At 37.1% G+C, this 26,673-nt stretch overlaps 1 protein-coding gene and 2 pseudogenes across 1 annotated transcript; 1 reads left to right on the top strand and 2 right to left on the bottom strand.

Moving 5' to 3' along the window:
- Positions 1-1,562: 1,562 nt before the first annotated feature.
- LOC122144478 lies at positions 1,563-9,844 on the bottom strand (annotated as a pseudogene).
- Positions 9,845-11,840: 1,996 nt separating this feature from the next.
- Positions 11,841-12,899, bottom strand: LOC122144481 (NADH dehydrogenase [ubiquinone] 1 subunit C1, mitochondrial-like). The gene is made up of 4 exons (XM_042755391.1): positions 12,783-12,899; positions 12,187-12,283; positions 12,030-12,102; positions 11,841-11,930 (listed from the first exon to the last, which is right to left on the bottom strand). Exons 1-3 carry the CDS (start codon positions 12,833-12,835, stop codon positions 12,043-12,045), a joined length of 210 nt encoding a protein of 69 aa, XP_042611325.1. The 5' UTR covers positions 12,836-12,899; the 3' UTR covers positions 11,841-11,930; positions 12,030-12,042.
- An 866-nt stretch (positions 12,900-13,765) lies between these two features.
- LOC109063558 lies at positions 13,766-25,188 on the top strand (annotated as a pseudogene).
- The last annotated feature ends 1,485 nt before the right edge of the window (positions 25,189-26,673 follow it).

Raw genomic sequence — 26,673 nt, 5'->3', positions numbered from 1 at the left:
ATCTGCCACGTTAAGCATACGGCGCTTGCCCTATGAACCAACATAAAACAAGTAACATTTAGGATCATAAAAACGATGTTTCACGGTACATCAAGACACTTACATCAGAGATACAGATGTCTTTGTCTTAATATATCTTTCCATCCGTTCACTAATTCACTTGTTCAAATAAGTTTCATATATTTGTCAAGTATGTTTCTGTTAAACCATATTTTTTGCTCCCCATCATTATTACTTAACTAGTTACCCAGGACTGCATGGTTAAAACCAGAAAAAATTACCTGTCACCTGGTCCCGATGGCTTCCTTCACCATCATCAGGGGCTGTGATGATCTGCCAATCATGTGGGGACACACCGAGCACCATGGGCTTCTTTTCTGTTTTGGGAGCTCCCTCCAAGAATAACTCACTATGTAGTCTCCGTTTGGGCTCTTCCAAAGAATCAGGGCTCACTTGATGGTTTCAGCAGCTAGAGCAACTTTCCTCAGTACCACTGTGCTTGCAACATCTGGGTTCAACAACAACTTTCTGTAAACTTCCACAAATGGACTTGCTGCTTCTTCTTCTCGACTATACTTACCGAAGCCTCTATAACACTAGCCTCTGCTGCCTTCACTTCCACACCTTCCTCAACCCTGGAAATAAACCTCTTCTGTTACTTGTGTTGCAGGGGTTTCCTCAAGTTCTTCGGTTGCTACAACAGGTGCATCTTCAGCCACAGCAACAGGAGCGTCTTCGGTAACCAAGGAAACTGCTCCCTCTTCTGTTACAGAGGAAAACTGGTGTCTCTTCTGTCACTGGGACAACCAATATTTCCTGTTCTATCACCAGGACATCAGTGCTTCTTCTGTGGATACTGGGTGAATCAAATGGCTCTACTACTACTGGAGCCTCTTCTACCACTGTGGCAACAGTGGCTCTTCTACAACTGGAGAACGGGATACCATTCTCTTACAGGTTCACTTTCCAAATGATCTGTTGTAGGAACCTCAGTGGGCTTCTCTGGTACAGCTTCAACTGGCAACATTCTTCCGATGGATACAGACTCCTAGGAACAGCCTCGATCACAGAGGCAGCAGCCAGCTTTGCTGGTTCTGCTTCTGCTGGACTGAACTGATTCTGCAAGACACAAATCAAACCACCCCAATAATCACCACACACAAGTACACAAGACATTAGATTTTTGAGAGGTATCAATGACTTATTTAGAGGTGTTTATAGCTGTTCAAATAATTGTAAGTTTAAATATTATTAATAAATTGTCATATTTCTGTGTGTTTTTGTGTGTGACTAGTTTAAAACAGACGATTAATCTAGACAGAGACACAATGGAAAAGATACAAATGAGACTACCAAAAGTAGAACACAAAGGTTCATCCCCCACTATATTAGTGATAGTTATAACAACAGAGAAACGTGTGTAAGTAGCTGAAGTAAAGTTTAGCGCATTCAGGTATGATCTATGATGTGTATCTTTGATTTTTAGTGAGTATCATCATGCATGTTCACAGCATGCAGCTCCATTTAGGGGTTTCCAATCATTCAGAACATACATGAAGGCTTTACTGCCAAATATCACCTAGAAAGGGACACACCACAAGATTAACTACAACAAAAAACCCCAATGACCTTTACACTAAATTCAGCATTTTAAAACATTACTTTTAAAAACAGAAGATGAAGATGTCAGTTTTTATGATGTAATATTTCATTTTGTTGTGTTTTCTGGAAAACAAAAATTAAACACAGAATATATTTTGATATTTATCAATTTCATTTTATTAATTTTATTAAATGGCTTTGGATCCATTTTATTACATGACTGCATTTTTCCATAAGTAAATGAGCAAATTCATTAATCACACCACACTTGACCGTCTTGATAAGTTACTGAGTTCTTTCAGTTCAGTCATACAGAGGAGTATAAAGGGAAAAACTAATACAGAAACACAGCTGGCCTAGTTGCTAGGGAGCAAAACACTCACAGGTTTCACAATATTAACTGGCTTGTACACACATAAGTGATATCCTGGCAGAGAAATACTTTTTACAAATCCAAAATGTAATAAATGAACTATTACTGTTATTTTAAAACAACAAATAACTACATACAGAAGTACATTTGCTTTTTTGGTGTCTTTGCGTGCAATTGGTTCTCAGATAGGAAGTAAGGCAGAATAGAGTTTAAATGAGGCTGGCTCAGATTTGTGAGAAGATTGAGAGTGAAGCTAAGAGTAAGAAATTAGGAGAAACGGAGTAGATGGTCTGAAGTGTGTCCATTGGAATGTTTGGTCACATGTAACAAAAAGCCAGCAACTTTGGATTCTCACAGTGGTTTCTACAGTTATCAACACTTGAAAAAAACGGTTATAATTTAAAAAGTTATACTTTATTTATATAATTTTTCAAATATTTCCAGCAAAAATATACACAATAAGCTCTGTGCTATATAGTGGGATGACATTACTGCAAAGCAAGCATCAAATCCTGTAGTATAACATTGATGCAACCAGAGAACAGTACAGTATGATAAGGACTATACTGTTAATCACATATACTATAATTTAGTTCATGCGTCTCTGAGCACCCTCAAAACTTCAGTTTATGACTAAAGAATCTACTTGTAAGGGAGGAAAAAATGATGATAGACAGAGAGAACTGCAGGATTTAAGCAATAAAAATCTCTCTAAATTTTGTTTAAAATGCCTATTTTTGTTTGGGTAAAGTGAGACAGTGACCATTTTGCTATACAGAACATTTGAGTGTTTCCATATCTTGTGTGTGGGTGGGTGAGTGTTTGAGTACCAATGAGCCATTCATAGGACTCTGTACCAGAGGCCTCTGCTACTGCCTCATCTTTGGAGGCTGTGGGAGTACCGTTGCTCTCTGAAGCCGGCTCTTCAGCTTGGATAACAGGAGTTTCGACAGCCTCTGCTGCTGCTTCTACGTCCTCTGCTAACCTTCTGCACTTCCTGTGCCACCGCTGCCACTTCCTCTGCTGTTTCATGAACAAACCCCCGACCACCTCAAGCGACCACCTCTGCAGTCTCTGCAACTGTCTCTGCAAACCTTTCCACAACGGTCTCAAAGAGTTCCTGTCTTCCCTCTAGTGGCCTCGGCTGTTTCCAGCAAGACCTCAGGTGCCTCAGCAGGACATCCTCCTCAGCTGCGCTCTCTACAGTTTCTGCCACCTCACCTTCCTCTGCACCAGCTTCTTCTAAACCAGACAACAGAGAAGAAAGAAAAATAAGGGCATCAAGCTACGTTTTCATTTTTGGCACCACTCATACTTACTTTTGAATCTCACATAAAAATGATGGGTTGAAATGATAAGAAATTATATTTTAAAATGAAACCCATTTTAGGGACTATACGATTTAAAAAAAGAAAAAACTGCATATTTTGCAATCAAAATGTAAAAATATAAATAATATAAATAATGTATTTATTTTTCATAATTATTTAATAATTATATAAAAAATAAAAACTCACCACGTGGCAGTAATTCAAATCATCTTGTCATAAATTAACTACTACTAATTAATTATTACCATGATGTTTTTATAAATTAGAGAATCAGAGAATTTTTCTAATAATTTATTATTATATAATAAAAATAATTATTACAATTTATTACATATTACATTACATATTGAAATAAAAACAGATTTTTTATTTATGATACAGAGATGTAATATTATAGATCTTGCAAAATATAACTTTTGATTCAGGAGTGTAATGCTACCTTGACAGTTTTTGTAAGGTGGTACTATAATCACCAATATCTATAATATTACTTCCCTAATATTCATAAATGAATCTTTTGAGAACTGTACCAACTGCAATTAATTACCTAAGAGATATATAACAATATAATGAACTATATTTATAATAAATTTTTTGTAATGTAAGAAAACGCATACTCAATACTCAAATAATTATTTTTTATTATATAAAGAGTATTGACAATTTATTTAGTTTATAGGTATATTTTTTTTTTTTTTTGATAATAGGATTAATTTAACTGAATTTAATTTATGCTAGCTACCTAAGAACATAAGTGCAGCTAAGAACATCCATATTCAAAGCATTTACACTCGCCACCAAGCCTTTCAAATCCTCTCCACACACAGCATCCATCTTATCAAACCTCCTGGAAACCTAGCTTTGTCAAAAAACCCATAACCCGATCACTGCAGGCAGCATGCAAAACCCAAGGAATGAGGAGGGAGGGTGAAAACGAGAAACTGAACAGAAACTACAGGGAGAAAGGGGGCTGGGAGGACAGGTGAGGAGAGGGAATACAAAGATGGGTGAGCCTTACCATCTGTTCAAAGTTAGCAGTACCAGCAACTCTGTGAATTCCGCAAAACTAAATAACAAACCAAAGGGGCTTTGTTGTGCGTGTTTAATTAGTTTACTCACAGAGGGGAAGTATTCTTTTACATGTCTTTCAATTTCTACTGTATTACACCACAAATTAACATTTGAAATGAGTGTTTGAAAGTCAATGGAATGAAAAATATCAGTTCAATGGAAAAAGCAGGAATCATAAGGAACATTAGTCAGGGAGAGAATCATCCAAAAAGTTCTGAATGAAGACTATAGGTCACCAGCCCGACTCTGTCCGAATAAGTTTATTCTGGAAAGAGTCAGAACAAAGAGACAGGAAAGTTAGGAAAGAGATTAGGTGAAGTTTTGAGTTTGTTGTTCAATATTATGATTTCTTAGGTTTTTTTTTTATGGCATTTGAAAGTCCACAGTATAAAACTGTTCATATTGGCTGGCAAGACTTTCTGGACTGGACTGCAGTCATTAATAGAGAATCACAGGTAAGTAAGTTGGGAAAAAGGGTTGTGTGAGAGAATAGGAGTACACAGTTTATTAAGAGGAAAGTGACACAGTGTCAAAGAGAAAGGCACTCCAGTTCTGATTAAAACAGGCTTTCTGACAAACAGGATCAGGATTAGAAGGGTAACATGAGAACAACTACTAAACCAATCATACATTTAGATTTGTGCATTTGGGAGATGCCTTTATTCAAAGTGATTGCATTCAAGGTATCAGTTTTATCAGCTCATAATTACCCTCCCAAATTGAACCTTGGCATTGTTTGGGCATTGTTTTTTTTTTTTAGCTCACTTTTCAGGTTCAGTCTGTGGAAGATCTAGGCTCTTTATAAACAAGCATTTGACATTGCAATTAGTCATTATTCTACCAATATCTGCCCATTATAGTATCATCAAAGGATATAGCAAATAGCAACTATTAATCAGAACAGGTCATAACCTATGTGCCAATAATCAGTTTTTTGTCCAGTGTTTTGCAGCTATCAGACAACAAGGTATCAGGATCAAACTGAATGGGAGGAGACTGAAAAGTAGCAGGTCGTCATCATTTAGTTAACCTTTTACCTTTCTATAATATAGTTCGAGTTTACACAGAAATAACTCCCAAAAATACTTGTTATGCAGCAGTTCAGATCATGCGAGTTAAAGCACAAGTTAATTGAACAAAATTCACTAAATGGATCCTACTGGTTTTAAGACAAACAGATGTGTTACATAGACATTTAAGAGACAGAACTGTAATTAGTCCATTTAAATATCATAAAGTTATTTATTATGGTACTTCAACGAAGTAATAAGAATTAGGCTATAAAATAATAGAAAAAAACAACAACAACAACAAAAATATTAAAAAAACAACAACAACAACAAAAATATTGAACTGAATGATGGCACACTGTGAATCTGAAATGTCATTAAACCCCTGAAGCTGCTGTTAAAACTCCCTCCTATCAGAACGCATTTACAACACATAATATCTCCTTATTTATAATACTTAAAAGAGAGAGCTTTTTAATACTGCCTGTTATTAGATAAGACAGTTTAAACATTTTGGGCTCAGGTGCAGAAGTGTTAGAGACACTTGGATTTGACACAATATATTTAATGATCTGTCTGGCATTACCATGCTGACCACGAGATAAATGTGAGAGGGTGCCAAAATGTCTTCCACACACACCAACATGTCTATTGTCGTGATTGTAATTCTGATGTTTTGGAAGGGCTGCAATGGATTTATTTATTCATATTTATCTACATTGGATCTCATATTTTTGGATTCAGACTGATTCTAAACCGACAAAATTAGAGCATTCCTGATCCCACTGAGAATGAAATCTTCAGGGTTACTACCAGTGCCATGTAAATAGCATTGTTTTTATTAAATATGTCCAATAAGTTGCTGAAGATTATCTGCGTATTACCTTATACCTTTATCTTGAGAAAGCTATGCAACTAGTATTAAATTTTTTACAGACAGGTAAATGGTTTAGTTTAAAAAGGCCATAGGAAACTCCTTTCAGAATCCCAGAAGTGACTAAATCACAACACTAAAGCAGACAGAATTAACACTGTTTAACCAGACCATAGATAAGACTTACCCTTGGGTGGCCATGCTTTGGGTTTCCAGTCAGACTTGGGACGAGCATCAATTTCAGGAAACACGATCAACAAAACGTGCGTGGTCTGTTGAAACTGTTTTATAAGCCTATCACAGAATTCAATAAAGACATTATTTATTTAACAAGTGATCTGACATCAAACTATATCATCAATGGTTTGAGTTTTAATCAGACTTACATATGCCAAGGCACCTGCGAAGGCTCCACCGCAGAGGACGACGTAAAAGAAATTCTCACCAGAGCCGCCAGGAACCAACGACATGAGCCTCCGTGGAACTACTGCATAGAGAACAGAGGAGTTAGACAAAGATTTTGGATGTGTAAAGCAACAATGTAAGAAATCCTTTATCTCTCTCAGTTTCAAGATTTAATCAATTTAATAGTTTAATAGAAGTTGAAATACTATCTGTAGTTAATAGTTAATGTTTTAGTTAAAATGTCTGACATGGAGATTGACCTTCTTGTCAGTCAAACCAGAGATGCTTTCTGCCCAGTAGGTCACTGCCTGATTGGATTCTGGGCAATGGTTTTAGGTACCTATAATTATGCCTGTCAGCATTCATTTAGATATTTTTTGTGTTCTTTCATTTCCATGACTCAGAAACAGAATTTTATACTATGGATGTAAAGTACTAAGCAGACTCAAAATAAAATTCAGGTTTGTAACACTCTATATACAAGTGTTACTGCAACAGTTAAGGGTTTATATAAACATCAGTCAATGATTCCTCAATACATAAAAAGATTTATGCATTATTTTCTCTATTTTCTTACCTAGATAATTGCTTTTATATCACCAAATATTTCATTTTATAAACTTAGCTTCCACTAAGTCTCCTCAGTGCTGACAGTTCCTTGTCCTAAAAAAAGTTAGAGGGCAGGGAGCAACTTAAATTTAGAAAACCATCAGTGCAGTCCAAACAGGATAGGAGGGCAAAGATCATTCTGACACAAAATTTGTAGATTTGTTAAGGAGAAACTTCAATACTCTCCTTAAAATAATCCAGTCACTTGTGCCCAGCTAGAGTAAATAGGTTTTAGACACCTCTGTGTTATTTATACCAGCTATTCTGTTAATCTTTCCCAGGAGTCAAAGGGTGAAGCAAACTGAAAACGATATGTGCTCGGTTAGACTAATAGGAACCAACATAACTTTTTCAATGTCAGATGCTGATGACAATATCTAATTTAGGTTAGAAATAGCCGATTATAATACCTATATTTACATAATACCATTTAACAACAGCAAATAAGAAATAAATGAAAGGAAACTCAATATCACACAATATTTTACAAAATGAAAAAAAAAATCCCAATATACTGACATCTAGTGGTGTGGATGCAGTATATATAAAAAAGGAATAAATTAATAAAAAAAATAAATTAAGTTACCAAAAATGCTCTGTTTGCAGTCAGTCACATTTATTTTATTCCACAAGTTAAAGCGTCCAATAATATATATCTTTTTTTACAACACTATATTCAAAGTTCACCATTTACAAAAAGATCATTTACTCAACCTCATGTCTGTTGAAACCCATGAACTTTCTGAACCAACTAACCAGCAAATCTCCCTCTGCAAAAAGAGATTATCACAGCTTGATACTGGAGTGGCTGAGTGAACTAGAATTACAATGAAAGGCTTTAAGCAAGTGGTATCTGAACAAGTGTAGGCCTATCGGCCATCCGCTCATGGCTATTTGAGGAGATACTTATTGAACAAAGACAGACAGTGTGATTATATCTATGCTTATTTTCATGTAATATTCTTATTAACTGCATTACAAACATCCTAACCTAGATTTTCACATTCATTTATCCAATACAATCAAACACAGCACTGCAAATGTCTGGCTTCAAGAATGTTTGCATGTTTATTTAAACAACCAGGGTTTCCCAACAGGGGTCTAGTACTAACCCCCCTAGGGTACATAAAGGAACTGCGGTGATTGTGAGATTGAAATGCCAGTGCTAAATTAAATATAATAAATGCAAATGTTTAGATGCCTAAGGTAGAAAAACTCTAAACTACATATACAAATCCATGAGCGAAAACACAGAACTGAATTAAAAAAAAAAAAAAAGCATGAGCTAGGGCACAAAACTTTAGACTAATTAAAAACTAGTAGTACTATCTAATAACTAGTCACAATTGGGAAACATACTAGTCAGACCTGAATAGTTGATGTCTGTATGTACCTAAAAAATAACATTAGTGCCTAATGGAATGGAGTAGCTTAAAAATAAGTACTAGTAGCATGAAATTGACTATTTTCAAGGATTAAATGTAACACGGCTTGCCATACAGCATCCACTGAGTTCCATAGGTCCGCGCGCCTGCGTCTGTAAGTATAAATCAGCCTTAACGCGACCACGTAAACAACCACGTGAGCTGTTCGTGGAAACATATAGCACCCTGAGAACATTGAAGGTCACAAATCAAGCAGTATGTGTACTTATACCATGATGTCAAATTTCAACCGATTCCCTATTACGCAATTTTGTGTTTCATAATCCATTTAGTGACGACAGAATGAATTTGACAGAACAAACATTAATCGAATCACGTTCAAGAGTCCACAACCTAACTTCACAATGTTTAAAATGCACAGGGATGGGTTTTTTTTTTTCTTAATAAATAGGTCTCTGCAAAATGACTATTTTAGTGCAGATCTGCATTGGCCAAGATGGCTACATTTTTTGTGTGCTTGATGCCAGGCTGCGGTTTGGAGAAGTGTGTACATTGTGTTCCCTGAAAATGACTGCGAATATGTGTTAGTATAGTAGACTTGTAACCTCTGAAGGGCCCTAAAACGTGAGCGTATCTCGAAAGCCATTTAAAAACTGTGGAGCACCAATAGGATCCGATGTTGAGACTTGACCTTCATGTCCCCTTAACCCTAAACTACATGTAACCTGCCCAAAAATTTGTCGTTTTTGTAAAATAACATGTATATAGCTCGCTCAAGCACATTTTCACTGTCGGCAACATCGGAATGTGTGAAATATCACAATTAAACAGATCGCGAAAGCCCAAAGCGCATTGCAAATGACATGATTTCTAGGAAAAATGAAACTTTATGAGACAGATAAGATGGTGCTCACCATCTCTATTGAGGTGTGCGCGGTACAGGGACTGTCGCGCGAGAGGCCCACACCTCTGCCAGGCTGCTCTGCACACAGACATCGTCCAAACTGCGAGTCCTGCGGAGACGCAATGAATGACTGAAAGAGCGGAGACACACGGAGGGGAGGAGAAAACGCTCGACTAAACCCTCCCAACTGCTGGGATTCCGTAGCACTGCCTTCAAAGCGGTGTTGCCAACTAATTTTCAGGGTAAGTTCCTAAAGGCAGATCGATTTGTTGCTAAAAAATGCTGAAGGATGTTGTGATGTCATTGCATAACCATTACACAAAACAGCGTTCTTACGTAGAATATACAACGATATTACTCAAATCTCAGCGAAAAATATATATTTTTTACGTTATTTGTTCATAAAAAAAAATATTATAAACATAAAATATTTTAATTTGTAAAAGTAACAAAAGTAGCACATCTTGATGATCGGATATTTTTTACTACATTGAATCACTGAACAGTTACAGATTTAATGTATTTTCTTATTAACTAGTAAGACTGCTCTTTCTCAACAATTATAGTTTAATCAGTGTTCTGGTAGTTAGTTAGTGTGCTACACAAGTCTATAAAAATAGGACACCTTGTACTGTTTATATCAGGGGTGCCCAACCCTGCTCCTGGCGATCGACTGTCCTGTAAAGTTCAGCTCCAACCCTAATCAAACACACCTGAAGCAACTAATTAAGTTCTTCAGGCTCAACTTAAAAAATTAAAGGCAGGTGTGGTTTGATTAGTGTTGAAGCTAAACAATGCAGGACAGTCGATTATTTTTCACAGGTTGGGCACGTTTTATATTCAACAATAAGTATTTTTTTTCCACAGGGGTGTTTTAAGTTCCACATTGGTTTTGTGTTTTAACTTACAACTTATGGATAATGCAGAAAATTACTAGTACCTTTTCAGTTTTTTCCACATATCTTTTCCTTTAAGTGTACCTAATTGAACAACAATTGTACAAGCTAATAACATGCTGTATCATAAATGTGCATTTATTACCTGACCAATTGGAACTAGAAACTTAATGCACATTTGATGTTTGTACTGTTAGGCATCTTTCTCCAGCTCTCTCCAGGTTTTGATGTGCTGCTTCGCTGGCTAGCTGTTTTCAATGATTTCCTCTTTTGTGCAATTTAGATGAAAAATGACTTTTTTTATCATTTGAGTCACTTTACAAAAGTTGCTAAAAGTTGCCAAAAACCTTTAAAAATAACTAAATTTGTTGCTTAGTGCTTTTTTTTTTTTTTTTTAAGTTGCTAGGGTAGTTTGAAAAGTTGCTAAATCTAGCAACAAAATTGCAAAGTTGGCAACACTCCTTCAAAGCATGAAGTATCTTATATTTACTCAAATAGTCTTTTTACCTGTATTATTTGTTTAATTGATGCTACTTACATTGCAAAAAAAAACATCTAAATTGAATTAAAGTGCCACAGGATGATCCCAGTTTTTGCAGATTTATCATGGTATCAGTAATTACAGTAGACTACATTTCCCTAACATTAGTGTATGGTTCCCGATTCTTTTTATCCATATTCTTATGTTCCGAAAAACGTTCACAGGGGTGCTCGTGTGGCAACCTAATAAGAACATTTTCTCATAGTTGTTTTCTAGGTTTCATAACTGGATACTAACTTTACCAGAAATTTGCAGAATGGTTTTCTGTGTAACAACCTGTCTACTGTTAGCTGGAGTCTAATTTTTATTATACTATTCTGTTTAATAGTATGTTTATACAGTATGCTTTTCTGTGTGTTGATAAGCTGCAGTGATTAATAAGACAGGACATTCTCCAGAGCTCTCTGGCCAATTAATTAATATACTATTATGAGATCTTGGTGCAGAGATTTACCATTACACCTAACATACTCGCAGTTTTGTGTGTCCATGCATGTCCTCCACTGTATGAAGGTAATCTTTTTACTCAAATCGTCAACTTGTTTCTCCTAAACACATTAACCTGACTCTTATTGAATATTAAAAATTGAATCTTGGAACGTCACTGTGTTTTGCTTATAAACCACATAATTATTCTAAAAGTCTGATTTCACAGTTTAACAAAAAGAATTAACAGTTATATTTACTTTATTAAAATAGACAAAGTTCAAGAATGATTCTGTAATTGTTTTGCTTATAAACCACATCATTAGTCTAAACTGAAAGGAACAAAGCTAAACCGTATATTTATCTCGGCAACTCATGTTTGCTGGAGTCAAGAGAGAGTGACAAGAGGAAAGTTATATATACACATCTTTAATAAACGTTATTGTACATCTTTCAAAAGCAAAGGAAACAGAAGATCCACAAAGCACAGAGCAATCGCTGCCCTACAAAGGAAAAAAACAGTTACTATTACATCATTAGCATGGCATCACTTAACAAATGACACTTACACTGACTAAAGATATGATAATGGTTTCACTTACATGGCCTGGTGAATTACTCTAACCCGTTCCGTGTTTTGTACTCATGCACATCAGTGCTGTGCTGTTTAAACAGCTGGTGGGGAACAGAGAGTGTGGTTAGAAAAATCAAAGAAGAAAGTTTGTGCATATGTTCGAGAGATCATTCAAAGTGAGTTACCAATGCCCACAAGACAGCAGTGCTCCCGAATGCCAGTCCTACTCTCAGCATGTTTGGCTTGGAGGGATCCGGTTTTGAAGCTATAAAGGAATTTCTGCTAAACAACTGAAAAGAGAGAAAAAGCAAGAAACCCGTTTATATTTAACACAATGCTTGATTAATTGGATAGTTTTGGTAACTTGAAACTTGATAGTTTGTATATGAATTCATTTATTAACCCACTGGTGGCAGTTTTCCAAATATTTAAAATGTTATTTTATGCACAATATTCCATATTAATGTTACATGTATTAAGGTATTAAAAACTGTTTTTCAGTGTCCTTGTATTAAAAAATAACAAACACCTTGAAAATGGCAATTAAAATCGCATAACACCTGAAAATGTTTTCTAAAACTGTAAATAAATGCCTGTAACATAAATAACTCATACGTGCGGTGAAACTAATGTATGGGCTGCTGCTGTGTTGCTAGTCTTGCTGTGCTAAGCAAGGTCAGGCCATCCTGCTTTGCTAACTTACATGAGGCTAATTAACAAATGTACCGAGGAAATGTACTGAGACTATAATGTTCGCCAAATACAATTTGCATTGTTGAACTACTCACTCTTATTGACAGTTGAAGTCCGCAACAATAACCGACCAAAAGGCATTTTCACAGCGTTTCTCTCCCAGACAAGATGCGCTCCTTGCTCGATTACTTTCCCTGGCTCCTGAATGAATTGGCTGGCCTAGTGGCAAGGAGAGTAATCGATCACGACACACTCGAGTGAACATACAACCAGTCATTAATTATCAAAAAAACTCTATATTCATGGAAAATATTAAAGGTTTTCTTTTTCTTTTTTATTGACAATGTTCTCTAAATAGATGCTGTAGTCTTTGATCTCCTGGACAAAGATAAATTAAAAATTCCCAAAACAATAAAAATGTGGATGAGAAAAATACATACATACAAACATCATCTTTGTTTTTTACTGGAATGATACATTAATAAATTACAATTATCCTGAATCTATAAAATAAAAAAATCCTAAGTTTTCCACTCAAAAATACTTTTTACTCTTTTTCTATTGAACAAAAAAATACAGGAATAATCATATCCCCTCGATATCCCTCTAACACACTTTTAGCTGAATATATACCATGTAAAGCCACATAACCTCTTTTACTTCATTTTTTAACAGTATTTTCCATATATACTACAAGTTTTTACTCCAGTTTATACACATTTTGTCCACAATAGGCTTTTATGAGTAGCTGTTTAATCAGTTAATAAACATATGTGCATTAGTACAATTGTGTTTATATCTCCTATAAATATGTCTTTAACATAGTGCCTCATAAGCATAGCTCCCACAAGCCCTTACAAATGTATATTTGCTGAGATATTGCGTCAATTGCACAACAGCATACGACCAAGATAATATTGCCATCTAGTGACTACAGGCATATCATTCAATATATATGCTTGGTCTAAAAATTTTATCGTAAATTTACACTGTCATTTAATTTCAAATCATGTATATTTCTCGTATAATTACCGTCTAATATATATATATATGTGTAGTTCATTTCCACTGTTTCATCCCCGCCTCGGAAATAGTGCAGACTCCGCGCATGCGCAGTTCACCGCTTGACCCGGGGAGAAGCAGCGTCGCCATTTTGGTTCTGAAGGGGGGCCTGCTGTCACCACGTGAAGGCGAGAAGCCCCACACAGCGAAGTTCGGGGGGCTCTTACGATACGGCAGACAATCCGGCCAAAAGATCGCGGATTCCGATTCATGATCAGAGCAAAGTCACGGTGATCAGCACCAGAGAAGAAGACGAAGCATGCCCTCGGTAACTCTGCCGCCGAAGGAGAACGCTCTCTTTAAGAGAATATTGGTAAGTTGGGGAAAATATATCTGCAAACGAACGCTGGATTGTTAATAATAGACCGCAAGCGTGTGTCAACCCCCTTCCTATTTTAGCCAGGATCTCTCTCCGCTGACCTCAAGAGAAACCCACTCGGAGTCTCTGCGAGCTAACAGAGAGCATTGGTCTGCTTTAATACTCGTAACGTGACTATTAGCTCATGCACGTTCACGCACTTTGAGAACGGATGAACTTGCCCGACACAGAACGGCCAAACGCAGAGATCGGTGATTTGGTTGCTGTGTGGACGGAATGAACATTAAACAATGCTGATGACCGTGTTGTTGGAGGGTTTCGTGCAGTAAGGGGTTGAATCGATTAGTCACCGTACAAGTGAACAGAATGAAAGCGAATCCATTTAAAGCAACACTAACCTCAAGATAATAAAAATAATAGCAGAGCATGAAACGTACGAAGGCAGTGTTGCAATAATTACGTTAGTGTGTCGTTTACTGATTTGTTATGCAAGCTTTATTGGAAAAGCATGGTTTTAAATACACCATTATTTTGCATTGACATTTTAATTCGTACCTGAACGCTGCCCCTCAGATCTGTTGTCAGATCCTAACTGGAGAAATCATGCATTAACATTAACCATAAGTGCATTATATACGAATTGGGAAATGGAAGCTTTAGTTCATGAATCAGGATTTCTTAGTCATGTCGAGGGAGGGACGTGTTTTTGATTGGACAGAAGTGGGTGTAATGCAATATGAGTCAGTTATTGATATTAGTTACTTGATATATATTGTGTTTAACAGTTATTCTGTTACTGAGATTTAATAATGGTTGACCCTTAAATTTGTCAACACTACTAGCATGTAGTGTTATATGCTGACACGGCAGCGTGAAGCAAAGCTGCCTTTACTAAAAGCTGCAAAACTATTGTGATTTCACAGGGTTTTTCTTAAGATTATGCCACAGAATACAGGTTTAATTGATTGAGTATCAAGTTTACTTTTAAGGTTTACACAGAAACCAAAAGAGAGTGTACTGTGAGAGGCTGACTTGCTTGACAGGTTGGCTGTGTCTCAAAACCCGGTTAGCTGTCTGCCTAGACAACAATTATGATCACGAATTCTGGGAAAGTTCAGCTTTCTAGGACAGAGCCGGAAAAATGACTACTCTGATAGAGAACAATTAGAATAGTTTTAAACATCCAAATGATGAACTTTTCTTGTTATGAAATGCTTTGAGCTTTAAGAAGTAGTTTTAGGTCGTAGTGACTCAGCAGTCATTGCTCTTAATTAGTAATGTGTGTTAATGACCAGTCACGAAACAGCCCCAAATGGTTGTTTTTACTGATTGTGAGACAATCGTGATTTTTGTTATTCCAGAATACAGAGTTAGACATTCAGAGTCATCTGACGATGGTTTATTTGTGTTTTCTAACATCTGTTTCTGTTCTGTCACAGTGAGGGAGCTTGAGAAGACCTTATTTTGATCTAATTTCTTAGACTCACACATGACTTTTCAGTCATGATAACAGTGCCAACAGCAGAGCTTAAAGATGTCTGTCCATTAAACCTGATTATGCCAGAAGTCATTCCTTCATGTTACTGTTGTGTTGATATTTGGCAGACAGCTCTCCTGAGATGTCTAAACTGTTGTGGTGACCAAAGTAGATCGGAATTTTGTAATCAACATCTTACCATCATAGCCTTTTTTTCTGAGCCTGCCACAGGCGTTTTAGCAGCATTGTGAACTAATTTTATAAGAGTTACATGAGGAAAGGCTGGAATGCACTACACACAATCTTTCCCCCGATTTACAGTCTGAACAAGTTGACGCTAGTTACCGAAAGTCAGAGCCAGTCTGCAGATTTGAGTTGACAGCAAATCACATAAGTGTATGGTAGTCAAAGAATCTTCTGCTTAGCTTCAGACTATGATTCCATTCAGTTTGAGGATATCAGACATTTTAGATTTTAGATCACACATTGTTTTTATTTGTCACGTGTCTCTTTGCAACAAGGCGCACATTTCTGTGTGAGTTTGCTGTAATTGGAATGACTTGGAAGTCTGGTCTCCCCCAATTTTTCTTCTGTGACTGTTTGCAAAGTCGGTAAGTGTACGATGCCTAGTATTTTAAAATCTGTTCATATTTTAAGAGCCATGTAGTGTGTTCCAGCCTTAAGCAGCAGATCTTTAAGGGGAAGCTTGCAACAAGAGGTGCGTCAGATTCTTTTCTGGCATTGATATCTTGATTATCCAGCTCATGTCTTTGCAGGAGTTCATGAACTCCTTTTGTCTTTGTGTCATCTTCTACAGAGTGCTGAGGTGATTCACACTTGTATAATACGCTTTGAGTGTCCTGATTTTATGTTTGGAATCGTGATGTGCCTCACTTATTTCTGTGTGGTTTTGAAGGGAATTTGAAGTGTTCGAAAGATGAACATTGCTAACCACACACCTTAACCCTACTTTCATTTTGCCTGATGTGCAGTCAAAGTGTTGTTATTCTTAGCATGCTTTTTCCATTTTATGTCTTGCAGAGATGCTACGAACACAAGCAGTACAGAAATGGGCTCAAGTTTTGCAAACAGATCCTGTCCAACCCAAAGTTCGCCGAACATGGAGGTAAGTCCTTTCTCAGACATTCGTTGCTATAGTTTTTCATCATTTTGACTAATTCAATTTGTTGAGCACATAATGATCTCTTTTTTGTTTTTCCATCCCGCAGAGACCCTTGCAATGAAAGGACTGACTCTGAACTGCTTGGGCCGAAAGGAGGAGGCGTATGACCGAGTGAGACGTGGCTTAAGAAATGATCTGAAGAGTCATGTGTGTATCCTTAACACTTTTTCCACTGTCAGTAGATTCATAAAAAGCGTTGTCAAAAGAAGCAGTAATTTCTGTGCACATATTAACACTTGTACTCAACTGTTCGTCATAGACTCCCAGTTTAAGGTATTTTTTGACTCGTAATTTCAGATGTCTGGCAACTGTTTGGCACAGATAACCTCACAACAGGGCTGAGCTATTTTTCAGATTTTATCGATTAATTTGAATGTTTTGCCATGATTTTATTTTTTATAAATCGAGGAATCATGATTTTGAATAGAAATATTACCAAACGTTAGAATTAGACACTTTGACAATATGCCAACCATAACACTAAATAAAAAACAAATATCCAACCCAATCTGATTAACCGATCACGTCTCACGCGCTCTGTGAAGGACCATAAGTAGAATATATCACCAGGTGCCATTCACACAGAATGCGCTTTTGTGTTGACAAAGATGCAACGCAGGCAGTGGAATAGGAAAAAATGTGGGAAGATGGGAGTTGAACTTCTTTTAACTTGAACGCCGTGTTTTTAGAAAGCCGTTTCATGCATGAGACATGAGCGCAACAGCTGTAAAGAACTACTACTTTATGTATGATATTTAATGTTTACATCATGGTGACATCAGACTAATAGTCTACTGGTGTTTTACCTTCAGTCATTTTGAATTTAAAAATATAAAACATTTTCCTTACATTAATTCATAACAAATTTGAACCATAAATAGATTTGAAGTAGATTTTTATTTTACTAGATGAAATGTCTAAAATTCCTTAGTGGTCGTGTAAAACAGCACCCTTTTTACCTTGTCAAAAAAAGCTCTGTTCACTGCGACCCATTTCGGTGCATGTCTCTTTAAATGATAATGAGCAACCACTCATGATGACGTCATACTGCTCAGAAAATCGGCTTGATAACTGAGACTGTTTTGGTTTCTTGGGGATTTAAAAAAAAAAAAAAAAAAAAAACGGGAGTGAATGGATTTTTTTATTATTGTAGGGTGGTTGTGTCCACACGCTGATAAGACACATTTATATGCAAACACCATGTAAAAGTGAATTTTGCATCAAATGTCCCCTTTAAATCACAGTCGATGATAAAAATAGTATGTTCGATTATCAGAAAAATAGTAATTAGATTATTTTCCTGCCAAATCGTACAGCCCTAGGCGCAGTGCTGTTTCCTGTCCTTAACTCTTCTTCAGGTTGGCACGTTTATGGTTTGCTTCAGCGCTCGGATAAGAAATATGACGAGGCCATCAAGTGCTACAGGAATGCTCTTAAATGGGACAAAGACAATCTGCAAATCCTCAGAGATCTCTCACTGCTGCAGATCCAAATGAGAGACCTCGAAGGTTACAGGGTAAGTTATTTTAAAAGTAAGTGCTTCCACGTGTTAGGAAATAATGTTCCATGGAACAAGGCAGTAAAAATACAGTTATGGTCATAATATCATTTGTAAAATGTTCTCTATCACAGGAGACCAGGTACCAGTTACTGCAGTTGCGGCCGGCTCAAAGAGCCTCCTGGATCGGTTTATGCCATTGCGTACCACCTCTGGAAGATTATGAGATGGCGGCTAAGATCGTGGAGGAGTTCCGCAAAACACGACAGGTATTTTTTTCACTGCTTCCTGTAAGTTGTCATTTACACTAAGTTTATTGTTGCAGACAGATTAATAGTGGATACCACCAAGTGTTTGTTTTTGAATGCCGCTGAGGTTTGTTGTTGATTGTGTTTCAGACATCTCCAGATAAATTGGATTACGAGTACAGTGAGCTGTTGCTTTATCAGAATCAGCTGTTGAGGGAGGCGGGGCTTATCAAAGAAGCCCTCGATCACCTGACCAACTATGAAAAACAGATCTGTGACAAACTGGCTGTAGAGGAGACACGAGGTGTGTTTTTTTTTTATGCATATATATTGGTTATCAATTGAAATTAGAGGGTTTCTGTTTTTTTTTTTTCAGCTGATTGCATGATTATTGATGGATGCTCATTTTTCAAGTTTTTGTCATATTTTGTTGTCATCTAATGCTTGCTTAATATTTAAAACAAACACTCATTTAATAACACTGTTAAATCCTAACAAATCTTAGAATGAATATACATATTTTAATGCTGAACATGTTGTGTTGTGATGCCAAAATTTGCTTACACCATTTACATGTTATTTATTTACTTTTTTGTTGTTGATTATTTAACTACCATTCAAAAGTTTGGGGTGGGTAAGATTTTATAATGTTTTTGAAAGAAATCTCTAATGCTCACCAAAGCTGCATTTACTGATTTGGTGCTCAAGAAACATTTATTATTATTAATATTGAAAACGGTTGTGCTGCTGAATATTTTTGTGGAAACTAATACATTTGTAGGATAAAATAAGTAGATAAATAGCATTTATTTAAAATCTTTTGTAAAAAATTATGTCTGTACTGCCAATTTTCATGTTTGTGAAATCCTTGTGTGTGTCATGAACTTGTTTATCATCTGCTGTTGCAGTTTCTTTAAAGCAACGTATGTTGATATGTGTGCAGGAGAGCTGCTTCTCAAGTTAGATCGGGCTGGTGAAGCTACAGAGGTCTACCACCGACTGCTGGAGAGAAACCCTGAGAACTGGAGCTATTATCAAGGGCTAGAGAAAGCACTCAAACCGAGTAAATATACATTTTTCTGGACACAAATCTTGGCTGATTTTCATTTCTATTAATCCCTTATTCTATGTCATGCTGCTTTCAGAGAGTGTCGAGGAGAAGCAGAAAATCTATGAAGATGCCTGGGTTAAGTATCCTAAAGGCCTGGTGCCAAGAAGACTTCCTCTCAACTTCCTCACAGGTCAGCGCCAGTCTTGTCAAATCAATAGTGCTGTTATGCTCTCATAATGTGTCTGTGTATGTGACCGCATTTGACTCTCGCAGGTGAGAAGTTTAGAGAGTGTTTGGATCGCTTCCTGAGGTTGAACTTCAGCAAAGGATGCCCGCCTGTCTTTACCACACTGAAATCAATCTACCACCTTAAAGACAAGGTGAGATGGGGCAATGTGACTAAGAAAATGTTTCTTCTAGACTTAAACATATAAGAAAAGACACCTCATTTTTATAACATCATCTTGTCTTCTGCAGGTAGCTATAATTGAGGAATTAGTTGTGGGCTATGAAAAAAGTTTGAGAGCTTGTAAAATGTTCAACCAAAATGGTGAGTACATGTAAACAGATTTTAATGACAGATAGCAGTTGCAGTAATGGTGCCAAAGTTCTCACTGAAGACATGTGATACTGAATTTGTAGATGATGGGAAAACAGAGCCACCCACTACTTTGCTGTGGGTTCAGTATTTCCTGGCCCAGCATTTCAACCATATCGGCAAACAGACTCATGCCCTCGAATACATCAACACAGCCATTGAAAGCACCCCCACCCTCATAGAGCTCTTCCTCATCAAGGCGAAGATATACAAGGTAAACACACTCAGCTCAGGTCATTGAAACAGCCTGAGGTAAAACAAAATGATAGACTTGAGAGAACATGAGAGTTTATGTTCCATGCCTTGTTCTCTTGAAAGCATGCAGGTAAACATCCGTGAAGCAGCTCGCTGGATGGACGAGGCCCAGGCTCTGGACACCGCTGACCGCTTCATCAACTCCAAGTGTGCCAAGTATTTGCTCAAGGCTGGACTTATCAAAGAGGCTGAAGAAATGTGTTCCAAGTTCACACACGGGTTAGTATGGTGAAGGTCACACACTTGTGAGAACGCACTTAAAATAACACCAGTTATTACATACATAATATGGTTCAAATGGTCAGTTAGATGTTTTAAAAAAATAATTGAATACTTTTATTGAGTAAGAGTGCATTAAATTGATCAAAAGTGTCAGTGAAGATTTGTATAATATTATAAAGGATTTCAATTTTAAATTAAGAAATGTTTTTGAGCACTAAAGCATGTTAGAATAATTTCTGAAGGATCATGTGACACTGAAGACTGGAGAAATGACGGCTGAAAATTAAGCTTTGCCATCACAGGAATACATCACATTTTAAAATGTATTAAAATAGTTTAAGTGTTTTTAATAGGGAGGTGAGTTTGATCAAGGTTGGAGCTTAACTCTGCAGGAAAGTGGACCTCAAGGATTAGAGTTGAGAACCCCCGATTTAACCAATAATTCAGTTGTCCCTTGTAACTGAAGATAGGACTTGCTTACCCTACAACTTACAAAATGACCTTTTTAATGTCTCCCGTTAATTTTTTCAAGAGTGTCTCATTATAAAAAACACATCAGTCTGAGTGTATCCAATCTTTATCACCTGCAGGAAGGAACTTCTGCAGTAGAGAATCTGAATGAGATGCAGTGCATGTGGTTCCAGACGGAATGTGCTCTGGCCTACAAGTCCTTGAACAAATATGGAGAGGCGTTGAAGAAGTGCCATGAAATTGAGAGGGTAAGTCTTGCAGAATTAGACACTATCAGATGTTTATTTCAACCGTAGATAGCAAACTGACATGGTGTATACCTCAATGCTAAATCTGTAGGTTTAGCACAATGTTAGTTTAGAGTTCAAAGTAGAATGGATTTACCCAACAGACTGAAATATCCTGACACTTTCTTTTGTCACTCACAGCATTTTGTGGAGATAACGGACGACCAGTTGACTTCTACACATACTGTATGCGGAAGATGACGTTGCGTTCTTACGTGGATTTGCTCAAACTAGAGGATGTGTTGCGCATGCACCCTTTCTACTTCAAGACAGCACGTACAGCCATCGACATGTACCTCAGCCTTCATGATAACCCACTCTCCGATGACAACAAGGAGTCGCAGGCAGACAATGGTATCATCATGTATAGAGATGCACTGATTCACCGGCCAGGGACCGGAATCAGCTGATTTTCCGCATGATCGGCCTGGACCGGTGACCTCTTGCCGATTCCGAGCCGGTCCGTTTTGATGTCACAACTACACTCACATCCACATGTGAACATGTCGTCACCATAAAAGTTGTTCACTGTGTTTGTAATACTTGCAGGGCCAAAGTAAACCGTGGGGGAACCACAGGGCTCAATTAACGTTTTTCTGGGTAGATTTTTATAGGGGCAAGTGAGAGAAAATTTTACTTGCCTGACCGGATAGACAGTCTGATTAAAACATCAGTAACAAAAATAACTTGGTAAGCACTGAAACTTGGCCACCAAAAATTTTCACGTGAGAATTATTCAGATTTTTTTGCATTCAGTGTAAGCGTGTAAACCACGACTGATAAGGTTTGCTCAGCCTGAGTGAGAGAGACCGACTTGTGCAGAAATCAAAACAAATGAGCGTAACACCACACACAAGGTAACTCACAGAATGTTATAGATGCATATTGCGGTACAAAAAAAAAAGATATATATTTATAATAAATGATATTGGTAAACAACTTTACAAAGATGTTTCCTCGAATATCAGCAGGATTGCAATGTGACATTAATTTTATACAATAATAGTTAAATAAAGGTTAAAATTAAGTGAATTACATTTTAGACACAATGTTGACTGTTTTTGCTCTATTTCACAAACTAAAATAATTACAAATTAAAGCCACAGCAGAACTGTAGTTTCCTTACTGAATGAATCCATGTTTTTGAATGAATCGAGTGAGTCACTCATTAAAACTTTGGTCTTTGGCCGCCAACTACTGTTGGTTTGGTTTCTTATTTAAAAGTATAATTGCATTTTTCCCAACATTTCTTATTTGTATGTTCAAAAAAATTATTTATAACATTAATCTTATATCATTATTTATGCATGTGCAATTTTTCAGTGTAAATGCATTCATGGCACCTCAAGCTTAATCAAACAGTCTGTGTAAATACATCTAATGCCACTTCAGATGCAGCTTCAGTGTTTCCTGCAGTGGAAAGATAGAGTATGTTGATACTGATTTTATTTGATTGGTAACAACTCTAAAGTTTCTTATTATTCTGTATTAATTAATTGAATCAATGTAAGTATAGATGTAAAAGATGACATTTAATAAGGTTAGAGGAAAAAACGGCAGTTTCTAAACCTTGGAAAATGAATCCGTTTTGTTATATATACAGCAATTAAATAGTTATTTCTGCCTCTTTCCAGTCACAGAGCACTTTATTTTGAGAGTTGTTTAATTGAGAGAACATCTGTAACTTAGTTTAGATTGGGGGAAATTGTAATGTTTAATCATTTCTTTTTTTTTTTTTTGCAGTCGGTTGTAGTTCTGAAAATTGGAATCAGCAAAAAATCGGTATCGGCAGGTCACTTCTTACAAAAAAAAAATCGGAATCGGCCAGAAAATAGCAATCGGTGCATCTCTAGTCATGTACACAAACACATTCAAACTTTAGAGGTCCATCCTTGATTTAAAAAAAAAAAAAAAAAACAGAAAAGTGAGGTGTTTTTTTTTTTGTTTTTTTTTTTTAACAATTGTTTATTCTGTAGCCAACCTAACGGACAAGGAGCTGAAGAAATTGCGCAACAAACAGAGACGTGCCCAAAAGAAAGCCCAGTTAGAGGAAGAAAAGAAAAATGCTGAGAAAGAGAAACAGCTAAAGAACCAAAAGAAGAAAAAAGAAGAGGATGAGGAGGAGATTGGAGGACCTAAAGAGGAGCTCATACCAGAAAAACTGGCAAAGGTGGCATATGTTGACAAAGCCACTTATACTTAGGAGGATAAAGTATTTGAATTGTTCATCAGAATGTACTTTTTTTTGTGTCTGTAGGTTGAGAATCCTCTAGAAGAAGCGGTTAAGTTTCTTACTCCTCTGAAGAACTTAGTAAAGAATAAAATAGAGACACACCTGCTGGCCTTTGAGATCTACCTCAGGAAAGGTGAGCACACTGATGAACTTTAACATAGTGATTCATAATGTTTTAGGACGCCTGATTTAAAACTCATAATGTGTGTTTGTGTTTGTAGAGAAGTATCTTTTGATGCTGCAGTCAGTGAAGAGAGCTTACTCATTGGACCCTGATCACCCCTGGCTCCACCAGTGTTTGGTGCGATTCTTCAAAGGAGGTACATAAAGTATATACTAATATACTTTTCTCACATGGGACAAAAAACATACAAGAACACTAAGATTTGTGTCTGTTTTTTCAGTGTCAGACAGTAAGGACATGCCGGAGGCTGTACAGACAGTTCTGAAGCAGGAGATCACAAAACTGTTTGGAGAGAGTGACCCCAAGACTTTCAACAAGAACTTCCTGAGCAAAACAGCGAACTCAATACCACACAGAGTTGCAGGTACCCACTTTTTACGATGTTAATGAATTTTTGGAAACCACTACAGACTAGTGGTCGATGATATATCACCAAGGCCGGTATTTGGTATTTTTTTAAATATCAGCATCGGCCAATACATTTTTCTGTTTGGCCAATGTATTTATTTTGACAGCGCTCACATTTTCCCTCTCCACTGTTTGCCATTGCTGTTTAAAAGTTTTGTCTAAAGCCAGGCATACACTGTGTACCATTTTTCGCCTGATTTTGAGCGGAATTTTAGCTTGTGCAACTTTTTTTTTTTTTCAGGCCGAATTTCAGTTTTGTCGTGCATCATTTGTCGTGCAGTGTATGGGGGAAACAAGAATTGACAAGTCTCTCCCGACAGGCAGTCGGACGGTTGGATGAGTTTCTGAAATTTTAGTTGCCCCTCGTGAGGGTATCGCACAGTTAAAGCAGAAATTGTTCAGTCACATCGCTGCTCATAAATTTGAACTACACCAATGGCCACTTTTGCTCATGTGACCAGAAATGAATTGCTTTGAAACCTTTTTAGTATGAGTGTGCTGCTGATTTTTTTTTAGCTTTTCATTTAGCATCTGCCTTTTTGTTGTATGCAGCTGCCAAGATGATGGTCTTTCTGGACCCCTCCTCTGAGGGGATGGCTGCTGAGCTGGCTACCTCTTTGAACGAGTCCCTAACAGGCAGAACCATTCAGGGTACATTTACCATAAACAATATAACAGTATAAAATTAGTAATATTGCTCATGAAACGCATGATGTTACATATCTCATATTTGTATGTGTGAATATTAGACGTGTACCGAGGTGCTCCAGGCTTTGAGGGATGGCAGTCTGGGCTCGCAGCAGGAGAAGAATCTTGAATCGTACCGTGCGTCTTGCCATGGTATCTATCCCTACGCTTTAGCCTTCATGCCCCCCGGGTTACCAGGACAACTCTGCGGTGACCACCAATGGAGACCTGTCCCCCTGCGACCACGAGGACATGCCCAATGAGATGTGAGCATTTCAGGAAGGGAGCAGGGTGGCCGTTTTATGGCCGTCAGCATTTTTTGAGACGCCCCACTGAGGTTGAGACTCTACTGCACTAACGAGACCATGGTTACCTTCCGCCTTCACTTCCACTCACAGAAGCGAGTGAGCAATAGGGGAAAAACCCGTTTTACTATTTTTTTCCTTTCTATCTTGTTCTTTTTTTTTTTTTTTTTTTTTTAAATACGGCCAATGGTGTCTCTTTATGCTAGAACAGAATAAATGGTATTAAAGAGAAAGATTGATCAAGATGGTCACAGTGAACTCATTGGGCCTAATTCCTGTTTATCAGACACATGCATCTTGCTTCTCATGTTTTTAAGAGTAATTTATATAAGACAATATTAAAGAGAACCGAATAATATCAGGAGGAGCAATACTTTTGGTCCTGGTTTGACTTGCGTGGTCGTGTGCCAAACCTGTGGGGCGGACCTTTAGAGGCAGATGACGGCACCTGTTGCGAGGGTACCTGGGAAGGGGGGTTGGGGGTGTGGGGAGTGTGTGGCAGTGAATTAATGTGTCTGGGCAGAAACAGTTCCAGGATCAGCCAACAGTCGAATCCCACCATGTCTGCTGGGAGGAGACACTGATGTTCAGCCAGTAAGCTGATAACACAGTCGATTGAAAGGTCACCTGGGTTGCAGAGGAGAGGCAGACGTGCATCTCTTTTTTTTTATTATTATTATTATTATTTTTCCCTCTTTCATCCTGTGCTGCCTATTGGTTTTTCAGTGAATGTCTTCAAGGTGGCAGTGGCTTCTGTTGGACCTGTAGGACCTTTACTGTGACTGTGTTTCTGTTGGGTTGGTTTTTACCTTTTTTTTTTTTTTTTTTTTTCTCACACTCATTGTTTAGGTTCTTCTGTTGGTTGCAAACTTTGATTTTTTTTTTTTTTCACCATAACACAAGACTCAATCAAACATACCACTGTCTGAATTCTGAGAACATGTCTGGTCATTTGACACTCACACCAATTACAAATAAAACAAAATAACATGACTGTGATGTACTTCTCTTTTTGTTTTTTAATTTCCACATGTGGTTGTACACTGATATGATAAGATATGACAGTTTCATCTCTTAAATACAGAACACCAGAATTTGCAGGGGTTGCTAAACTTAAAACTAAATATATTTGCTGGTGAAAAGAGCTAGAATTTGCACCTATTTTTTCTTTACTCATTTGGGCTTTACTTTTATTGGTTGTTTGCCAATAAGATGACTTTAAAATATATTCAAATGAATTACAGCCATGATTCCTGTGCAATAGTAGTGGTTATCAACATTTTAATCCATGCCCCCACTCCCCATTGTCCACAACAATATTCATAGATTTTTTTTTCCAGCTGTTTGTGATTTACTGGATATAAATTAAGGATAAATAATTTTGTGCTCAGAATTTTGAAACTTGAAATGGCTATAAAACAATTATACTATAGTACTTTTAAAAATGTATTAACATCCATTATTTTTTTTAAAGGTCTAATTTAAATGGAA

Source organism: Cyprinus carpio, unplaced genomic scaffold, assembly GCF_018340385.1.
Source record: "Cyprinus carpio isolate SPL01 unplaced genomic scaffold, ASM1834038v1 S000006694, whole genome shotgun sequence".
Lineage (NCBI taxonomy): Eukaryota > Metazoa > Chordata > Actinopteri > Cypriniformes > Cyprinidae > Cyprinus > Cyprinus carpio.
This window is presented reverse-complemented; position numbering and strand designations above follow the sequence as displayed.

Bases quoted from the DNA above. Each gene is read 5' to 3' on its own strand.
- LOC122144481 (XM_042755391.1), bottom strand. From the start codon at position 12,835: ATGCCTTTTGGTCGGTTATTGTTGCGGACTTCAACTGTCAATAAGAGT. The intron at 12,284-12,782 runs GTTCAACAATGC...TCAGTTGTTTAG, and splicing joins ACTGTCAATAAGAGTGAGTA to CAGAAATTCCTTTATAGCTT. The intron at 12,103-12,186 runs GTAACTCACTTT...GTTCCCCACCAG, and splicing joins CTGCTGTCTTGTGGGCATTG to CTGTTTAAACAGCACAGCAC.